Here is a 20,962-nt window from a genome sequence, read left to right on the forward strand (position 1 = left end):
ATGATCTTACAACACTGTAATTATTCTAATCAGCAGGATTTCCTTTCTTCGGGATTCGTGGAACTATTGAATTTAGCGAGTCACCCAGTACCTTCTCTTGCTCCTATGCCTTCTCATATATGTTTTTCCTAATACTTTGATAACACTTGTCCAGTTGGCTTTTAGCAGCTCACCTGTAATACTGTCTATTCCTGCAGCTTCACCATTTCTTCTTATTTTTCTATTTCTTTTTCTGATGGTGGTTCAATGCTGAGATACATTTTGTCTTCCAAACTGCCCTGTTCATCTAGCATGTCTAGAATGCTTGCATCTGGATGAACTTCAGGGTTCTGCACTTTGGCAAAATGATTCTTCCATATTTTCAGTACCTCTTTGGCATTTGTTGGCAGTTCACCAGTGATCATTTTTGCCACTTGCATCATTGGCCTGATTGTGCTTCCACACAATTTAACTTCATTTTCATATCTTGTTTTCTTGGTGTCTTGTCTAGTTGTTGAACCTCTTCTTTCCAGAACTTTTGCTTGTCCAATTTTTGTGATTCCTTCACCGTATTGTGCAAATGCTTTTACTACTTCTGCTTTCCCAGCAGTCTTGGCTTGTTTATACTTTTCCTACAGTATTCTTGTTTTGTTTTTTTTTCCAGGTTTTCATTGTTTACTTAGGCCTTCCAATAACTTCCTGTATTTTGTATCACTTTCTTGAATATTTTTCATCCAGTCTGTGGTGAGATTTCTTCGTCATCACAAATCAGTGGTCTGAAATGTTCTCTAAGTGTCCACTGATATTCCTTCCTCACAGAACTATCCTTTAACTTATCAAGATCAAATTTAGCTTTAGTTACAGCCATCTTTTTCTTGGACTCTAACTTCATCTGAATCTTTTCCATTAGTAGACATGATCACTGCCACACTCGGTACTCCTATAGATTCTTAACATCCAACAGTGACCAGTGACTTTTACTGAAAATAATGTGGTCAATCTGGGTTTTAGTTTAACTGACTAGTGAGTTCCGTATAACCTTGTGTATATCTTTGTGAGAAACCACATACCACCAATAATCAGACTGTGCATCTCACACCAAGTTTTTAATCTTTCCCCATTATCCCCAGTGCTATGTGGTCCAACACTGTTCATTTGCTTACCATGTCATGTACCACCCTCTTGCATTTGTATCTCTCTTTATTAAAATTCTATCATGACCAGGAATCTCATCTACAATGCCACCTAACTGTTGATAAAATCCTTTTGTCTCTTCCTCTTCTGCTGTTTTTGTTGGTGCAGAACAACAGGTCACAGTTATGCATAATTTATTGTAGGCAGTAGTAAATCTTGCTATGAAAATCCTCTCAAATGTCAGTTTCCAGCTGCTCACTGAAGTCACTGTTCTCTTGTCCACTGCTATAGCAACCCCATCCCTGTGCTTCGCTTGTCCACCTGAATGTCACATGTAAAGGAAAGTATAATTTCCAACTGTGAACTCTCCTGTATCCAGCCAATATGTCTTCTGTATGGCAGCAAAGGAAACCTACAACTTCCTTTATTCTTCTGCTACTGAGTCTGGACTGGAGTGAATAGAGTTCTAACATTTCAGCTCACAGTACATGTGATATGTTTAGCAGTTACCTGAAATCCATGACCATTTCCATTTTCTAGGCTTGACAGGCCTGGGTCAAAATCCATATAAGTCAGTCTGGTTTGCTGTACTATAACAAATACATTTCAGGTATAATGGCTTGTTAATCCACCCTATCCATCTCATGGGAATGCCATGTGATAGCTTGCTGGCCTGCTAGAAATAGGTATCAATGGTTCCACATTAGTCTGCTTGCCTTCCAAAGCTAACGAGCTTAGACTGCTTGGATTTTAATCAGTTTTTCTTCTGCTAGACAAACATATATCTTTAAATGTATATCTTTCAGGTAAGAGACATATCTTTAAAAGTACTAAAAAGAAAATCATAAGAGGCCACATTTTTAGCAGTGTGTGGGGACTTTGTTAGCTTTCATTAATCACAGCAGGCCCTTACGTGCTGCATTGCACCATACTGAAAATATAGTCCTGGGAGTCATTCCTGAAATTAGATGTAGGATTTGAAACTGCATTTGGTAATAAGAGTAGCATTTCCCAGTGAGTTGATCTTAATGTTTTATTACAATGGCACTTCACTTAAACTTTGATGTACATCTCCAATTTTGTACTTACAGTAGATTTTCATATAACGTTATTGTCAATAATTCATGGTTATGGTGTAGCTAGCTATTTCATAACTCATGTTCCTACTTCTTATACATTCTTGCTTATTGCTGGACTGTTGCTTATTCAAATCCCATGATTAATTTATGTGCATTAATTAGTACGTTTTAAGACAGATTAAGTTTTATAGCAATCTTATTGCTTAATTCATTTTATAGACAATTATACAGAAATACACTGGATTTAATTCTTGTGATATTTCAGAAGATATTCCTGCTCTGCAGCTCACAAAAATCCAGTAATAAATGTTATTAAAGAATATATGTTAGATAGCTCTAATAAAATATGTTTAACTGGCTTGCACCTTTTTGATATCACAATATCAGTCATGCCTTGAGATGCCAGCTAGCTTTAAAAAATTTATTTTTCAAATGACTTAACTGTAAAACACTAAATTACATGTAATGTGATTAATATAGTAATTTTTTCTTCCTGTTAATGTTGTCCTGCCCCAGAAACTGTCCTGGGATCTGTTCTGATATAGTTCATAAAGTGAAATTGTTCATAAAGTGATATTTCATAAAGTGAAACAGTTCTATGTTTCCAAAATTAAGAAATATTCTTTATATTGGTTTGTGTTAACAAAGATGCTACATTACGTTTAGAAGAAGGGAGGCAGACTAGATATACTATTAACTATTATTATTATTTTATTTTATTATTATATTTTGTAGATAATTTATGAAACTATCAGGACACTGGTCCTTTAGGCACATGCATGCCCTGTTACAAGATGCTAGAATTTGGAGAATTTTCGTTTCCAGCTTGAGTACGTGACAGAAGTACTAGGTGACTTGGGATCATGTGGTTGCCTTTGTAAAGAAAAACTCTTAGTTTAATCTAGGAGAGTCCAAAGTCAGGAAAATTGCTAGGAAGCTGCCACCTCCCAGGTCATCAGAGGGCAGGAGGCCTGGAGTCGTACAAGTGACTATGAAGCCCAAGGAGAAAGGCCAGAAAGAACTTGAAGCTCAGACAACAAGGGTGAAGAGTGAATACTTTAGCATGGATAATTTTTGTCTTACAATATTAATAAACCTGACTCCCAAAAAATGAGTCGTGAGTTTTAAACACTACTTTTGTGGTGTGTGAGTACCTTAAGGGTACTGAAGAAGGGGAAACTGAGGCACTGTTCACTTGACGAGGGCCTGGAAATGGTTACTCTGTAATAACATTATTTCAATAACATCAATAACATATTTTAATTTCTATGTTTTACATGGTTAAATTATTGGTATGAGTGAAAAGGTTGGTTATCACTCCTTCCTGTGGGAATGTAGTAGTAGTACAAAAATAACTTTCTAATCTGAAAGCAGTACAAATATTTTTTTCTCTTTGTGGGCCCTATTCGAGATTCTCTACTCAGATACAACTCCCAACTTCTTCAGTGATAGTTTCGCCTGAATAAGTAGCCCTGAAGGATGGCTTGATCCAGAAAAGTACTTACGTGTTGGCTTGCCTGATCCTGTACGTTGCTGGGCCTCTGATGAGGTGTCCTCAACTTCTGTTTACTTCACAGGGAATTGAGGACTCTCAGTACTTTGCAGGGTTAAATCCATTGATAGAAGATAATGATGATTTTTAATAACAATAGCAACATTTATCAAGTGTCTCCTTTTAAATACTTTGTAGTTAGTGTTATGGGATTTCCCCTCCCTTGATTGTCTTGGAGAGTGTATGGCAGGCACCAGAGGGGCCAGAAAGGAGTAAGCTCCAGTAGGTGAGGCAAGAAGTAACTGGGGCCTGGACACAGGTGCTGGTTGGGGGAATGGAGACAAATAAGCAAATTATGGAGAAAGAAGTGACAGGATTTATTGCAACTCACATCATCTTTTAAATTTGTCCTTAAAATTCACCTCTGCTCTGATGCCTAAAAATTACTGAATGGTGACTGGGGAGCTGGTGTGCTGTGATTGTAAGTTATTATGTTAATCATAATTGTATAACATTTTGTGCTGTGCTCCTCCCTTGCCCTCCCATCTGTCTGCACTATCTACTTGTCTCTTCTCATATACTTACTGTAAGCTCTTTGGGCCAGAGACCATTTTTTCCTTCATGTGTATGTGTAGTGCCTAGTCACAAGGCACTATCACAATACAAATAAATAACACTGATGACAATAATAACAGTAGTGACAGCATTGATATGATGTGAGAGTGGAGTAAAAAATCTAAAACCAAATCTCCAAAGCAGAGAGAACATCAGGGTTTTTTGCTAAATTTAGTGCCGCTAGATTTAAATTCTGCCAGATTCAAGACTGTCTGCAGGAATCTGCTGAGTCTTGTGTGATTCGGGTTTAGCATTTTTTTTAAATTTAAACAGAATCTATTTGCATTCAGAAATACTTACCAGAGCTTGCAGTACAAATTCTCTCACTCAGTACAGCATCGCCATACTTTTCAGCAATTAGCTTTGTAGCATCATCAGAGACCCTAATGGTAATTTTTAGCATTGTATACGAGATGTGTAATAGTTAAAGTTCATGGAAAATGTACTAAACTTAATTATGAAATATATTCAGGGAATCTTGGGGGAAAATCCTGTGGTCCTCTGACAAATTATAAGAAGAACATTCTTCAGAAACAACTGCTTTTAAAGCAGAATTCAAATCTGGGAACTTCGCCTGACCATGAAAAACTATATTTATCACCACAAATATAGCATTTATGTCTAATGCAACTGACGTAGTCACCAAATTAAAAAGGACTAAAATTTGTGGTCCTTAATCAGGCAGAACTTCCAGTGAAAGTGCTGAGAGTTCTGGTTGGTTGAGGGCTGCAGAATTTGGCCCCATGTTACTATTTATCCAGAGAAAGTGTCTTCATGTGTAATTTCTTCTTATTTCTCAGCAACTACACAAAAGTCAGTGGATGTGAGCTGGTCAGTCAGTTACAAGGGAGTGAAAGTTGTCAGGACTCAATATGAAATTGCAGCTGTAACTTATTATTGCCAAAAGCATCTTACCTTGGAACCATTGCTGCATCCCTGACTCATGCAAGTACTCTTATTAACTTCAACTGGATTACTTTCATGAATAAAGAATACACATGTGAAAAAAGAGTAGTGGAATTGGGCCCTTAAATCCACCAAAGGATGGAATGTAAGATCAAGTCTCAGAATCCATCTTCAGTTCCCTTCTGTTTGCCATCAGTTCACCACTAGTTAAAGATTGCTGAAGTACTCAAGATCGACAGGGTGTATTACAGAAATACTTCAAAGATTCCTGGATGACTGAAAATGTTATGAGATATAGGCAATGTCATAACTTCCAATGACTGCAGTAGGGTCAGGATTTCACCCACAGAACTGTATTCTGCTTTACCAATTAAAATTCCACCTAGATCAAAAGTGTCCAGAACTTTGCTAGACAATGCTTTGTGTGCAATACATTGGTGGTCTCAATCCAATTTTTAATGGACAGATATCACCATTACAAAAGCATTATTCAATTTGGCACTAATTTTCGTCCTTTTTGACCATTTCACTTAAGAGGCCAAGGATTTAATAACTGTGTAAGTCAGTGGTTCTCAAAGCCAGTCTGCCGCTTGTTCAGGGAAAGTCCCTAGGGGGCCAGGCCAGTTTCTTTACCTGCTGCGTCCGCAGGTTCGGCCGATCGTGGCTCCCACTGGCTGCAGTTCGCCACTCCAGGCCAATGGGGGCTGTGGGAAGCGGAACGGGCCAAGGGATGTGCTGGCGTTCCTTCCCGCAGCCCCCATTGGCCTGGAGCGGCGAACTGCGGCCAATGAGAGCCGTGATTGGCCGAACCTGCAGACGCGGCAGGTAACCAAACCGGTCCGGCCCGCCAGGGGCTTTCCCTGAACAAGCGGCAAACCGACTTTGAGAACCACTGGTGTAAGTAACAATACCATTTCTCTCTCTCTCTTAGTTAGTCCCATCAGATTAGTGCTGAGATACATTGAAGGATCATTGTGGGGAAACTTGTGTTGTATTTCTTCATTCTGTGAATAAACCAAGGGCTTAAATTTCCAGTGCTCTCTATCCATCACCTTTAGCAAGCATTACATTTACTTTTAAAAAGATGGACTTCAAGCTTTTACTGTGAACTGACTTTCTTTTCCTGGTTGAATTATACTATTAACACTATTTGAATATGATTTATCCTAGATTAATTTTTCTAGTATGTCTAAAATACCTAATCATCTGTGAAATATAACAACTTTCAACTTTGCATTTCATTAACTGTCAGGTGACTGAGTCAATTAAATGTATTTGGAATGATTGTACCCGACACATGCAATAACTAAGGACTCTGTTTCATTTAATGTAGTAATAATAAACATTCCGTGAGCAATATTTCAGCAGTCAAGAACACTTATTGTAGCCTTTTCGATCGGTAAGTATTTGGCTAAATGACATATCTGAAAACAGGGTACAGAATGAATCAGACTAAAATTCCTGGCTGAAAGTACATTATTGGCAAAAAAGAATTACATTGTGTAAATCAGTGTTGTCAAACACACACCCTTTGAGCTGGCAGACTTTAAAGTGAAACTTATGGAATTCTTTGTTAAGTTTCACTTTGCAGTTCTTTCACTCCCTTCCTTTGTGCTTTATGCACAGTTCCTTCATGTAATTTGGTGTTTTTGGCAACTGTCCAGTTGGAGAGTTCATCACAGATTCTTCCTTTGAGGCAGGAGGATACTGCACCAGCCTGTAATAAGAGTTTAAACAGTGAGAAATATAGAATTATTGTTTCATAGACAAAAAGGGGAAGGACAGATTCAGAAAGTGATTAGATTAGTTGGCACAATAAATGTATTTGTTCCTTGCCCCAGAGTGAGTATAATAATCCCGGTGAAGCTAATATGATTTAGGCCCCTTGTTAACATTTTCTGTGTCTTAGCTTGCATTTGACAGAGGAAGGGGTTCACAGAGTAGATACTTGCAGATTAAACATGAGCTGTCCACTCATTATTTCTCATTTGTTCAAATCCAGCAAAGATTAGTACTTAAAAACAAGACAAAACATAGGTTAAATGAGTTCAGTCCAGTTTCTTATAAACCAGTATCCACATCACAGTAAACACTATCTGATTTGGCACTAATTGGCATCATTGTTGGTAGTTCCGTCAAAGAAATCAGGTTTGAATGAGTCTGGAAAATGAACTAACCCTCCAGCCCTCAGAGAAGATCACTCCAGGTCAGGATTGTGACATACTGAGACAGTGAAATGAAGGAAACTAACATTCCACTGCCTCTGCTTTATTTGTTTTGTGGATAAATAAATTGTGGGCTTGAGTCTCCAAGGCTGTCAATGTGCCATCTATGACAGACTTCCATTAGAGAAAAAGAAAAATCAACCACATGTTCAAATTTGGCCTGATTGTTACAAACAAGGCTTTCTATGTTGTTTCCAGTTTATCTTTATGCACAGAACTTACACTATAGAATATTTCTTGAGTAAGATAAAGACTGAAAACTTTTGTGTGTTTGTGTGACTTGTACTTTGTACTCAGATGGCCTACTTTAAAAACAAACTAGCCCTGTTCTTTACATAAAATTGGCTTTGCAGCTCTCGAAGCTGTGACATGCAGGAGTGTTAGATTATAAATGAAGAGTGGCATATCTAGGATCGGTATTGTTGTATTTGTAACCTCTAGCATTTTAAATCCCATTTCCCCCCAGGATCTCCTGCCCTTACTGGCACTGGAACTATTGCTGTCATAGTGGATGATGTCAATGACAACATTCCTACATTTGCCTTTAAGATGTATTCCACCACCATTCCAGAGGATGCACCTACAGGGACGGATATTTTGCTAGTAAACTCTTCAGATGCCGATGCTTCAATTAATGCAGTTATCAGGTATGGCCTTTACCTTTGATGGATTTAATGCTGCTTGATATATCACATGAAGATGAAGGTTTTTCCTTCTGCTCATCACCACCACCTAAATACTAAAGACAAACAAGGACGGTGGTTTGTACGTGGCAGTACTGTTTAATCAAACCTGGGGTTGTTAAAAATCTTCTAGGGTGGTAATCTGAAGACATGATATTGCAATTTATTTTTAAACTCTGCAAAGTTAAAAGCAAATTGAATTTAAACTGACCTGAGTTTAACTGATTTCTAAAACTTTGGATCCCTCTAAACACAGAGAAATATGGATAAAGCAGCTATATTTAGCAGACTGCCTAAAGATCATAAATTGACCAAATGCTGTAGGTTGGACTAGTACATAACAGTAATATGTCAAATAAAATTAAAATGAATGGGACCATCCGTGATGAAATGGAACAGAGATAGAGAGTTTGTTACCTCACCTTTAAAAAAGACTATACAGGTCCAATTCAGCTCTCAGCTGCGCAAGTGTAGCTCCCTCTGATGGGACACAATTGGATATAAAGGTTGTAATTAAGAAGGCTTAATTAATTAGTGCTTCTAAAGTATTTTTATATTCATTAATGGAAGTCACTAAAAAAGTAGAAACTATTGTTCCTGAAGATTGACTAGATCCAGAAGTTTAAATCTGATGACCTTTGAAATTGGGGAGTAATTTGGATTTCAGAACTCATATACTAACTCAACTCAATAACTAGTGCTGGGGTTGATTGTAAAATTGTATAGGTTTGTTGTTCAGTTCTGGTTTGGATTCAGCCAGAATCTCACAAGAATAGTTGGTTTCTGCACTGTGGAACTGAAACCCTAGCCCGATTCAGCTTTGATCTTAATTACCAAACCTTAAACTTAGTTAGATCCACATCAAAATGGCACTTCCTCAGCCACGTCTAATTTTAGGGTCAGATTTTCAAACTTGGGTGTTTAAAGTCAGGCATTCAAGTACCATTCCCACTAAGCCTAAATATGGATCTAGGTGCCTAATTTTATAGCTCCAAGCTTGAAAACTGGATTCAACAGGAGGAAGAAGAAGAAAGACTTAGCAATTAGATGTCAAGTATCAGGATGTAGCCATGTTAGTCTATATCCACAAAAACAACAAGGAGTCCGGTGGCACCTTTAAGACGAATAGATTTATTTGGGCATAAGATCTTCTCCGTGCATCTGAAGAAGTGTTTTTTTACCCACAAAAGCTTAAGCCCAAATAAATCTGTTAGTCTTTAAGGTGCCACCAGCCTCCTTGTTGTTTTTTTAGCAATTAGAATAACCTCCAACATGCAACTTATAAACATCTCTGTATATTGCAGCAGATATACAGGCCATTTAATGATGAAATTGGTTCTAGATGCAGAAATATCATTACCCATCTTGCAGTCTCATTTATATATGTTCTTGTGATGAAATCCTTTGATTTGTTGCCAGTGGAGTCCTGGTTTCACTGAGCAAATACATGGGCAACTACTGCGCTTAGTTTGGAGATGAATAAGCAAAACAAATACTGCAAAAGGTAAATTGTTTTATCCCATTCAGAAAAACTGATGAAAAGGGAGAGTTTGGCAGTTTTCTTTTATGTGCCAAATGCTTTGTATAGCTCTACTGGCACAATCATGTCTCTTAACTGGGCAAATTCCTACTGTTGAGCTCTGGCAATAAGCATTTTCAGAGACAAGAATAATGAAGATGTTAAGTGTCAGTGACAGGCTCAACATTACCCACTGAGGACTGATGTGTAATGGAATGGAAGGCAGTCTTGTATTAGTTATTAATCACTCCTTACTATTGAAGAAGACCAGGGGTAATCCTTTCCCTTTTAACTTTTGTGAATGTAAACACTGATATCTATGTTCCCTAAAATACACAACATGGGGATAAAAAAATTGTCTCAATGTCATTCACTTTTGCCATTTCATCTACTTTTCGTCTTCAAAGTACAGAATAAAATTGCTGTGGTCATAAATATAAAGATACAGAGAACTAGATTGTAGAAAAGTAAACATGTACAAAATATTATATTTCCTTTTTAACCTGCTTGAAGCCTAGAATAGGAACTTAGCTTCTTTGGCATTTTTAAAGTCTTGAAAGGCATCCAGATATAATATTTATAAAATTTGCAACAATTAAGCTTTTAATTCCATGCAATCTTACATCAAGAAACCGATTTTGGAAAGCCTTATTATCATACAAAAAGGGATCTTTGCAAAGCAAAGATTATAGTGTTTATGTCTGGTGATCAGAAATTATCAAAGTGCCTTCAGATGTCTTTAAAGTAATACGAACTGTTTTGGAGGACTTCTTTATCAGCCTTTATCATTTTATCCACTGTCATCTCAAAGTGGAATAGTAAAGAGAAATGGTTCTTTCAAGAGTAGCCATTTAAAACAAAATTATTTGTTTGGGTTTTTTTTTTTTAGTCTTAGGATAAACTTTGCTTTTCTTGGGTGTTATTTGTCCAGATTCATCATTCAAAATAATACATGTATTAATAGTGTATACAATTACGTAGGACTTGATTTTACAAAACTCTGGCAGAAGATATAAAGTATTAAATATATAGGGCCTGCTTTTCAGAGGTGCTAAGCACCCAAAGTCTTCAGTAAATTCTGTTAAAGTTGTGAGTTCTGAGCACCTCTGAAAATTGGATCTTTAATTTCCAAGACTATTGTGCCAAATTCTGAATCAAGAGTCCCACATGAAGCTAAAAAAATAGACCAAGTTATGCAAAAATCAGATAAATCTCTGGGAGAGGTAACCTGATGATATATATGCAAATCCTAAGCATTGCTCTTTTTCTCCTGTTTTCTGTGTGATATAACCTACAGTCATTAAAAAAGGGTTGATACACGTGTATTACACGCAAAGGACACATGTGGACACATGAGACTAAATTTTGTGCACATCAGTCACAAAAGTCATTCCAGGACAGAATTTAAAATAAGCAACAAACATAATATTTCCATGTAGTTTTTCATACGACCATTCTCGTTCTGGATCAGTACAGAAACATGTAGACTGAACAGTGCTGCTGTTGATTCAGGCCCAGTAAATATGGTCTTTAACTTAAGATCAAACTTAATTGCACCAGTAAGATGGGGATTATTTAAAGCAGTCTCTTAAACAAGAGGAGCTGTTTACTGGAGGTGATCCTTTGTGCAGGTTTCACAGTACACTGAATATTGAAAGTCTGTAAAGCAGAATAGAAGTTTAGATTAGAGAAGTGCTGAATTAGGTGTATTAATGAGTGTTTCCCGCCTTTGTGCATATTAATGGTTATTTCCCACCTTTGACGCCACAAGTGGTGGGGAGCTGGAAAGTTTCCTACATGTCTCCTAGAGATACTGCCTCTTGTGCTGCCCAACCCAACTGTACAACATTTTGGGATAGTTCAATTTGGAGACCAAAACTTGTGGATACACGGCAAAATATCAAACTCAGATGCAGATGTCCGACCTCTTTTTTTAGTTAAGTTCACATTATTTCTTTTCCATCTTTAGTTTTTTATCATTTATTGTTACTTTATTTCTGTAGCATAGAGAAGCCCTAGGACTCCATTGTGCTAGGTATTGTACACAGAACAAAAAGATAGTCTCTGCCTCAGAGTTTACAATCCAAGTACAAGACAAGAAAAAACAAATGGATACAGACAGATGGGAAAGCACAAGGAATCAATGAGACAATATTGGTCAGCATGATAGTAGTTTGGTAGCTTAAATATTTATTATTATCATAATAGAGTTTCTTTCTTATGAGAATACTAATGGAAAATGTCTTTTTTGTCTTTTGAACAGCTATAGTCTTATTGGTGGTAATTCACAATTCACAATCAACCCATCAACAGGACAGATCATCACCAGTGCATTACTAGATAGAGAGACTAAGGAGAACTACACCTTAGTAGTTGTGGCCTGCGATGGTGGCTTTCCCAAAGCCCTTTCCAGTTCTACCAGTGTCCTTATCACTGTTGCCGATGTGAATGACAATCCTCCTAAATTTCAACACCATCCTTATGTCACCCATATTCCATCACCTACAACTTCAGGTAATTTGATAATGGTGGCCCTCCAGGAGATAATGGGATAATGTAAAAATCTGATCAAGTGATAGGTCATTCCATAAAAAAATTGTAAAATATATTGCCCTGTAACTATTTTACATTGTCTGTCATGTTTGTGGCACGTGCTATTGGAAAAAATTAACAGAGTTGAGACAGTGAATGGGTTTGGATTAGTAATTATAATGTTTTCTTCTGTGTTTTTTTTCTCTTCACATTCACATCAAATCATCCTCTTTACAGTATATGCAGTATTATCCAGAAAAGCTGGTATTTTTGTTTGGCTTGTTATTAATTCACAACAAGAATTTTGTAGGGATAGATTAGTTAATCTCTACAAAGAGTTTTGAAGATAAAAAGTTCTATACATTTTATTATTGAGAAAAAGCATACAGGGCAGTTGATGTGACACCTCTTAGTGGTGAAAAGGTCCCTTTTTCAAGTTGTCATCTATTGAATTTGTCTACTCAGATGTCCTCTGGTTAGGATAGGGAATTTGCCTTCCTATGTGTTTCCAAAGTGTCAACTACACCTCTGGTTCTGTACAGATAATATTATTTCGTTTTTTAAAAGGTAGCACATCATCTATAGTATATTACACACTTTTAAAATGATTATTCATTTTTTACTTTACAGCTTATTTATTTGTGAAGGCAAAGAAAATACTCACGGTCTTAATCTCATGTATTCTAGGGCCATTTACATCACTCCAATAGTGCAAAGAAGTCTTACAGTGGGCATGACCTACACTGACCTTAAAGTCCCTTTATGCTGCAGAGTGTTATAACTGGGCCTAAGTATAAATCTGAATAAAACCCTCAAATCTAAAAGAGAAAGAAATGATAAAATTACATTTAAGAGAAGGGGCAATAACTGCTGGTTCTGCCTTTGAAAATCTTCCCTTCATATGTAAAAGCCCTTCTGTGTCTCTGTGAAGGTCTCAGAAAAGATTTCAAAAATATCTTTTAATGATCCTTGTCCATGTTACATTTTAATTATAAAGGCTTCTCTGGAGACTTCCCACCTTGTATAAACATTCCAGGATCCTGCATCCTTTGTACACCCAAATTTCACAAGACAGTAGGATTGACTTGCTTGATTATACACTTTATGTTTAAACACATATATATACATCAGAAGTGGAAAATCCTGAATTGCCACATCTATTAATATTGTTCATGCGTAGGATGAGCACATTTGGAATATATTAAATATAAAATGTTAATATCCCTCTTGAAAAATCATAATGTTCCATAAATAATAGATGTCTAATTATTAACTGAGCTTATTCAGTTTTTTATTAGCTTTATAAAATACCTGAAATATAGGGAAGGATGTGATTACTTAGTGAGGTTTTTAAATTGTGTAATTAAGATATAATGTATAATGCAGTGACATTGCAGTAGGATTCACTACTCAACAGATTAAAATAAACATTTCAGGGGCACCATGGTGTACTCTAAAGTGCATACTGGTTTATTGTCATATTTATTCTTTGCAGGTTTTTGTCTCATGGTAATCCCAAAACATTCATATATATACAGTGATCTCAATTAAAAAGTGTCTTAAACTGAAAGATTCTACCAGATTTAAAATGGAATAACTCTGGACCCCCTAATCTTTCAAAACAGAAGACGGTTTTAAAGTATGATCACTGCATGTATCATAAATTTACAATATTGCATATTATTGCTCTCATTGCAAGGCTCTAATGCTCTTACAAACAAATATACATGTTCCCTGTATGAAGATTTTTATTTTCCTTTTAAAGAAATAAAATATCACATTGCCAGGAATTGTGTTCAGTCTTCTAAATTTTTAGTGATTCCAAACTGTGTTTTTGAAGGAATGATTTATTTTGTCCATACTTCCTCTCCCTTTCAGAACAATAATATCAACAAAGACCTTTGTACAAGATGAAACTTCATACATTATGAGCAGTGCACAGCTGATCTGAGATCAGTAACATATGGGTACAGTTCTTGTTGAAGGTTTCATTTTCATGCCTTTAGGCAGAGCATACATGACTTATCCAATATTACCAGGTTGTGACCTGGAATTTTTTAATATAAAACCTTTTTTAATTAGAAAAGAAAAAAATGTCAAAATATAGTCAGTCATAATTTCTTTGGACTTCACTAACTAAAAAAAAAGCAAATAAATTGAAATAAAACATGTTTTTTTACAAAAAAAAAAATTGAAAACCTGTGTGCCAAGCTTCAACTAAAAGGACATTTTAGAATCCCCTCAAACTACTCAAAAAAGCCATTGATGATAATGGGTTTGGCATGCACAGCACTAATTGTAGTAGAATGTGGTGTAATGTGATAGTCTCAAAGACAATAACATAGTTTCTTGCCATGGTTAGTTCACAGTGGTCTTAATGCACACTTGGAGATGAGAATACAGCCTGGCTGCTTTAATTTTTGTGGCAGGATAAAAAATGGAGTTATGACAAGTCATCACAACCACATAAAATTAATGTGCCTAACTGAAGCAGAACTCTTATTTTTGTCCCAATCTTGTCAAGCTCAAGTATTGTAATACTGCTGGATTTTGCTGTTCTTCATCTGCCAGTTCCTCCCTATGGGGTATAAAATGTTGCTCTCTGAAAAATTGCAACAAGAAATGATTTAAGTTGGGACACCGTCAAAGTCACTCTTGTCCCTCACAGATTTTGCCTTCAGAGTTTGAAAATTACATGATTCATATAGATAACTAGTGTGAGCCAAGCTTCAGCACTAGCAAAAACAGGGAATGGATGTCCAGCATAGTGGACATTCAGCATCAAATCTTCAAAAGAGTGCATACACAACTTAGGCACACGAGTACCCAGATACATGTGTATGTATTGGAGATGCAATTACAGACAGGTATGTGCAAGTGCAAACCCAAACTGTCCACATATGCTGGAGAACTGGCACACCTAAATACTATGTGTACACATTATGAAGGTTGGTCATACAATACATGCAAAACACAGAGTAATTTAAAATGTTATTAAATACCATGCAATGTATTACAATTACAGTTTTCATATAATCTTACTTCGTGAATACTGTCAATGTGAGGCTAAAGTTTCAAAAAGTCAGAGGCCCATTTGTTTATAGGCACTGACATCTGTACATACACATACTGTATTTATTTATTTATTTACTTTTGTGCGCACAGTTACCTGATTTTCAGGCACAAATGTGGATGTATGCACATGCATGCATTTTGTGTGTGTTTATGTGCACGCATGCAAGTAGACCTGAGTGGTTGAAAATTTGGCTTAATATCTCATATTCCCTTTTATCCTTATGGAAAAGGGTTAATTGTCAGAACAGCATCAGGTTACCATGAAAAATAACAGGAGTGGTGTGCATAACTGCCAATGCTTCACATTGAAAAATTACTTTCCAATGTCCTATTTTTCTTACACAAAATTAATTATCCTCTTTGTTGTTCTTGGCAGGTTCGTTTGTGTTTGCTGTGACGGTCACAGATGCTGATTCTGGGCCCAATGCTGAGCTTCATTATTCCCTCATGGGAAAGAACTCTGAAAAATTCCACATTGACCCAATGAGGGGGGCAATTATGGCTGCTGACCCACTGACAGGGGCTTCTGAAGTGACTTTTTCTGTTCACGTAAAAGATGGTGGCCTGTATCCAAAAACAGACTCTACAACTGTAACTGTGAGATTTGTGAACAAAGCAGACTTCCCTCAAGTTCGAGCTGAGCAACAGACTTTCATATTTCCTGAAAATCAAGCAATTGGTACCCTTGTCACCACTGTTTCTGGGTCTTCGTCCAGGGGGGGTTCCTTGTCATACTACATTGCTAGCGGTAACCTTGGCAATACCTTCCAGATTGACCAACTAACAGGACAGTTCTCCATCAGCCAACCTTTGGATTTTGAAGAAATACAAAAATATGTGGTTTGGATTGAGGCCAGAGATACAGGCTTTCCTCCTTTCTCCTCTTATGAGAAATTAGAAGTAACAGTGGTAGATGTCAATGATAATGCACCAGAGTTTGAGCGAGATCCATTCATTGCTGAAATAATGGAGAACCTTTCACCACGTAAAATTCTGACTCTCACTGCTGTGGACAAGGACAGTGGCCCAAACGGACAGTTGAACTATGAAATAATTGATGGCAATAAAGAAAATAGTTTCAGTATTAGTCGAGCCACAGGTGAAATTAGAAGTGTCGCACCTTTGGACAGGGAAAAATTGGCTCACTACATGCTAACCATCAAAGTTTCAGACAGAGGTACCCCTCTTCAGAGCACCACAGTAAAAGTTGTTGTTAATATTTTAGATGAAAATGATAATGCTCCCAGGTTTTCTCAGATATTCAGTGCTCCAGTGCCTGAAAATGCACCTCTGGGTTACACAGTTACACGAGTCACAACTTCAGATGAAGACATTGGTGTGAATGCCATCAGCAGGTATTCCATAAGGGATACAAGTCTTCCATTTATCATAAACCCCAGTACCGGGGACATTACAATCAGTCGACACCTAAACAGGGAAGATACAGACCGCTATAGAATCAGAGTTTCTGCACATGATTCCGGGTGGACTGTAAGCACAGATGTGACTATATTTGTGACAGACGTCAATGATAATGCCCCACGATTCACAAAAACATCCTATTACTTAGATTGCCCTGAGCTTACTGAGGTTGGATTAAAAGTAACTCAGGTTTCAGCAACAGATCCTGATGAAGGATCTAATGGCCAAGTTTTCTACTTCATAAAATCCCAGTCTGAGTTCTTCCGAATTAATGCTACCACAGGGGAGATTTTCAATAAGCAATATTTAAGGTATCAAAATTCCAGTGGTTCCAGCAACATCAATATCAACAGGCACAGCTTCATAGTTACTTCTTCAGACCGAGGCAGTCCTTCTTTGCTCAGTGAGACAACAGTCACAATCAACATAGTGGATAGCAATGACAATGTACCACAGTTTCTTGCTAGTAAATATTTTACTCCTGTGACTAAAAATGTAGCAGTTGGTACAAAATTAATTAAAGTTATTGCAGTTGATGATAAGGATTTTGGACTGAATTCTGAAGTTGAATACTTCATTTCTAATGAAAACACTGATAAATTTAAGCTGGACAGCACTACAGGCTGGATTTCTGTTGCATCTTCACTCATGGCTGATTTGAACCAAAACTTTCTGCTTACGGTAAAAGCAAAGGATAAAGGTAATCCTCCCCTCTCATCTGAGATTACTGTTCAAATAGTTATCACAGAGGAAAACTACCATACACCTGAGTTCTCTCAAAGCCATATAAGTGTTACTATCCCTGAAAGTCATGTTGTTGGAGCAGTTGTCAGAACTGTTTCAGCAAGGGATAGGGATGCTGCTATGAATGGACTAATCACATATAATATTTCTTCAGGAAACGAGGCTGGTATTTTTGCTATTAATACATCTACAGGGGCATTAACTCTAGCCAAACCCCTTGATTATGAGTCATGCCAAAATCATGAGATGATTGTTAGTGCTACAGATGGAGGATGGGTAGCTAGAACAGGTTACTGCAGTGTCACGGTTAATGTTATTGATGTGAATGATAATTCTCCAATATTCAACCCAGAAGACTACTTCCCTAATGTATTAGAAAATGCCCCAAGTGGGACAACTGTTATCCGTCTAAATGCAACTGACGCCGATTCTGGACCTAATGCTATGATTGCATATGCAGTTCAGTCCTCAGATAGTGATCTTTTTGTCATTGATCCCAACACAGGAATTATCACCACCCAAGGGTTCTTAGACTATGAAACAAAACAAAGTTATCATCTAACTGTGAAAGCTTTTAATGTTCCAGATGAAGAGCGATGCAGTTTTGCTAGTGTCAACATCCAATTAGAAGGAACAAATGAGTATGTACCACGTTTTGTGTCCAAGCTTTACTATTTTGAGGTCTCTGAAGCAGCTTCTGAAGGCATGGTTGTGGGAGAAGTCTTTGCAAGTGACCGTGATACGGGAACTGATGGAGAAGTCCACTATCTTATCTTTGGCAGTAGCAGAAAGAAAGGTTTCCAGATTAATGAGAAGAGTGGACAGATTTATGTTTCAGGTCCTCTTGACAGAGAAAAGGAAGAACGTATCTCTTTGAAAGTTCTTGCAAAAAATTTTGGGAGCATTCGTGGTGCAGATATAGATGAAGTAATTGTAAATATCACTGTCTTAGATGCTAATGATCCTCCAGTTTTTAGCCTACAGGTTTACAATATACAAATCAGTGAAGGTGTTCCTCCAGGGACCCATGTCACATTTGTAAGTGCCTTTGATTCAGATTCTGTCCCAAGTTGGAGCAGGTTCTCCTATTTTATTGGTTCTGGGAATGACAATGGTGCCTTTTCTATTAATCCACAAACAGGACAGGTTACTGTCACAGCAGAATTGGACAGAGAAACTTTACCTGTCTACAACCTAACTGTGTTAGCAATTGATTCAGGAACACCTTCAGCAACAGGAAGTGCCTCTTTATTGGTAACATTGGAAGATATCAACGATAATGGACCTACCTTGTCCACCAGCCAGGGAGAAGTAATGGAAAATAATCGTGCCGGAACTCTTGTGATGACACTTCAATCGTCAGATCCTGATCTCCCTCCAAATCAAGGCCCCTTTACCTACTACTTGCTTAGCACTGGCCCTGCAACCAGCTATTTTAGTCTTAGCACTGCAGGAATTTTGACCACAACTAGGGAAATTGACCGAGAGCAAATAGGCGACTTCTACTTGTCAGTGATTACCAGAGACTCTGGCATTCCTCAAATGTCTTCCACAGGAACTGTACAAATAAAGGTAATAGACCAAAATGACAATCCATCGCAACCTAGAACAGTAGAGATATTTGTTCACTATTATGGCAACCTATTCCCAGGTGGAATTTTAGGCAGTGTGAAACCCCAGGATCCAGATGTTTTAGACAGCTTCCGCTGTTCCCTCACTTCAGGAGTTACAAGCCTCTTTAATATTCCAGGGGGCACTTGTGACCTGAATTCCCAGGCAAGGTCCACAGATGGAACATTTGATCTGACAGTCCTTAGTAATGATGGGTTACACAGTGCAGTTACTAGCAGTGTTCGAGTTTTCTTTGCCGGGTTCAGTAATGCCACAATTGACAGCAGTGTCCTTCTTCGCCTTAACGTGCAAACTGTGAGAGATTTTTTGACCAATCACTACCTTCACTTCCTGCGTATTGCCAGTTCACAGTTACCTGGACTAGGAACTGCTGTGCAGCTCTATGGGGTTTATGAAGAGAGTAACAGAACCTTCCTGATGGCAGCTGTGAAACGGAACAACAATCAGTATGTGAATCCCAGTGGCGTAGCAACCTTCTTTGAGAGCATCAAAGAAATCCTTTTCCGTCAGAGTGGAGTACGGATAGAGTCTGTGGATCATGATTCATGTGTACAAAGTCCATGTCAAAACGGAGGAAGCTGCTTGAGAAGGTTAGCTGTGAAACCTGTTTTAAAGAGCCATGAGAGTATCCCAGTAATCATCATGGCAAACGAACCTCTGCAGCCCTTCGTGTGCTGGTGCATGCCAGGGTACGATGGTAATTTATGTGAAACTGACATTGACGAATGTCTCCCATCCCCTTGCCACAATGATGGGACTTGCCACAACTTGGTGGGAGGATTCTCATGCAATTGTCCAGATGGTTTTACCGGAATGGCCTGTGAGAGAGACATCAATGAGTGCCTGTCCAGCCCATGTAAAAATGGTGCTGTCTGCCAGAACTTCCCAGGAAGCTTCAACTGTGTTTGTAAAACTGGATATACAGGTATGATCTTCTTCTCCTTCTGGAATTAGAGTGAAACAGAGAGAGAGGGTAAAAATGTCTTTTGAGTACCAGTCAGCAGCTGCTCCAGCTATGATTATCAGTCTTAGTATGACTATTCAGAATAAGCAGAGGAATAATCAAAATAAGAAGCTGACAATAAATAAACCTGAACAAAGAAAATAAGATGCTGAGAGAAACATTGTCCTTATTGTTCTGTCCTCAGGCAAATGTCACCCTGAAGATCCATGTTAGAAAAAAGGGATTTCACAAATCTGTCCCATTTGTTAAATATGCTACATCCAGTTCCAATATTTTAAAATATTATTTTCCTATTATTATTATTTATATTACAGAAGCACCCCACATGTACTAAATTCTGGGCAAACATGTAGGGAAAGTCAGTCTCTGCCCCAAATTTCTTACAGTCATATAAGACAAAAACAGATGAGAGGGTGGGGGAAGGAAACAACATAAAAGCAGAGTGATCAGGGAGAGACGCACACGTGTGTTGTATCCATGTTTTGTTTGTTTATGTTTTGTTTTCAGCCAACAATATAAATGCGACATTTTTATCACACCGGATAATTTTTCTGTAATATATGTAAAATGTTCAAATACAGCAGCACCTAAAATGAAAAAGTTGAGATCTCTCTCAAACAGCATGCTACAATTCACTTTGGTAAATGGGAATTTGCACTCTGCAGTGCCATGTGGGAAAAACACAGCACATTTGTCCAATCAGCAAGGACAGAATGCTGCAGGAGGATTAAATTCACTCCTCCCTTTGGAGAAAGAAAGGAGTCACTGGGCATGGACCCTTTTGGCCATTTTAGAAGAAATGTCAACAAGGTCGGAGCACAGACGCTTGCAGGCCTCCTTTGCTGTGAGAACAGACAGTCCTAGGCTTCATGTGAAAATAGGAAGATGTGCTTAGCCTTAGAATTTTCAGGGAGACAAAGAACCACTCAAGTATCTGCACAAGACAATTTGTCAAAGCCTT

At 37.7% G+C, this 20,962-nt stretch overlaps 1 protein-coding gene across 1 annotated transcript in view; it reads left to right on the forward strand.

Moving 5' to 3' along the window:
• Positions 1 to 20,962, forward strand: part of LOC140910365 (protocadherin Fat 4) — a 222,123-nt gene that overhangs the window by 154,791 nt on the left and 46,370 nt on the right. The window contains exons 7-9 of the mRNA XM_073341085.1: positions 7,897 to 8,077; positions 11,896 to 12,146; positions 15,616 to 19,962. Coding sequence (XP_073197186.1) covers positions 7,897 to 8,077; positions 11,896 to 12,146; positions 15,616 to 19,962 — 4,779 coding nt within the window. The remainder of the gene's footprint in view (positions 1 to 7,896; positions 8,078 to 11,895; positions 12,147 to 15,615; positions 19,963 to 20,962) is intronic.

Source organism: Lepidochelys kempii, chromosome 4 (assembly GCF_965140265.1).
Source record: "Lepidochelys kempii isolate rLepKem1 chromosome 4, rLepKem1.hap2, whole genome shotgun sequence".
NCBI classification, from domain to species: domain Eukaryota; kingdom Metazoa; phylum Chordata; order Testudines; family Cheloniidae; genus Lepidochelys; species Lepidochelys kempii.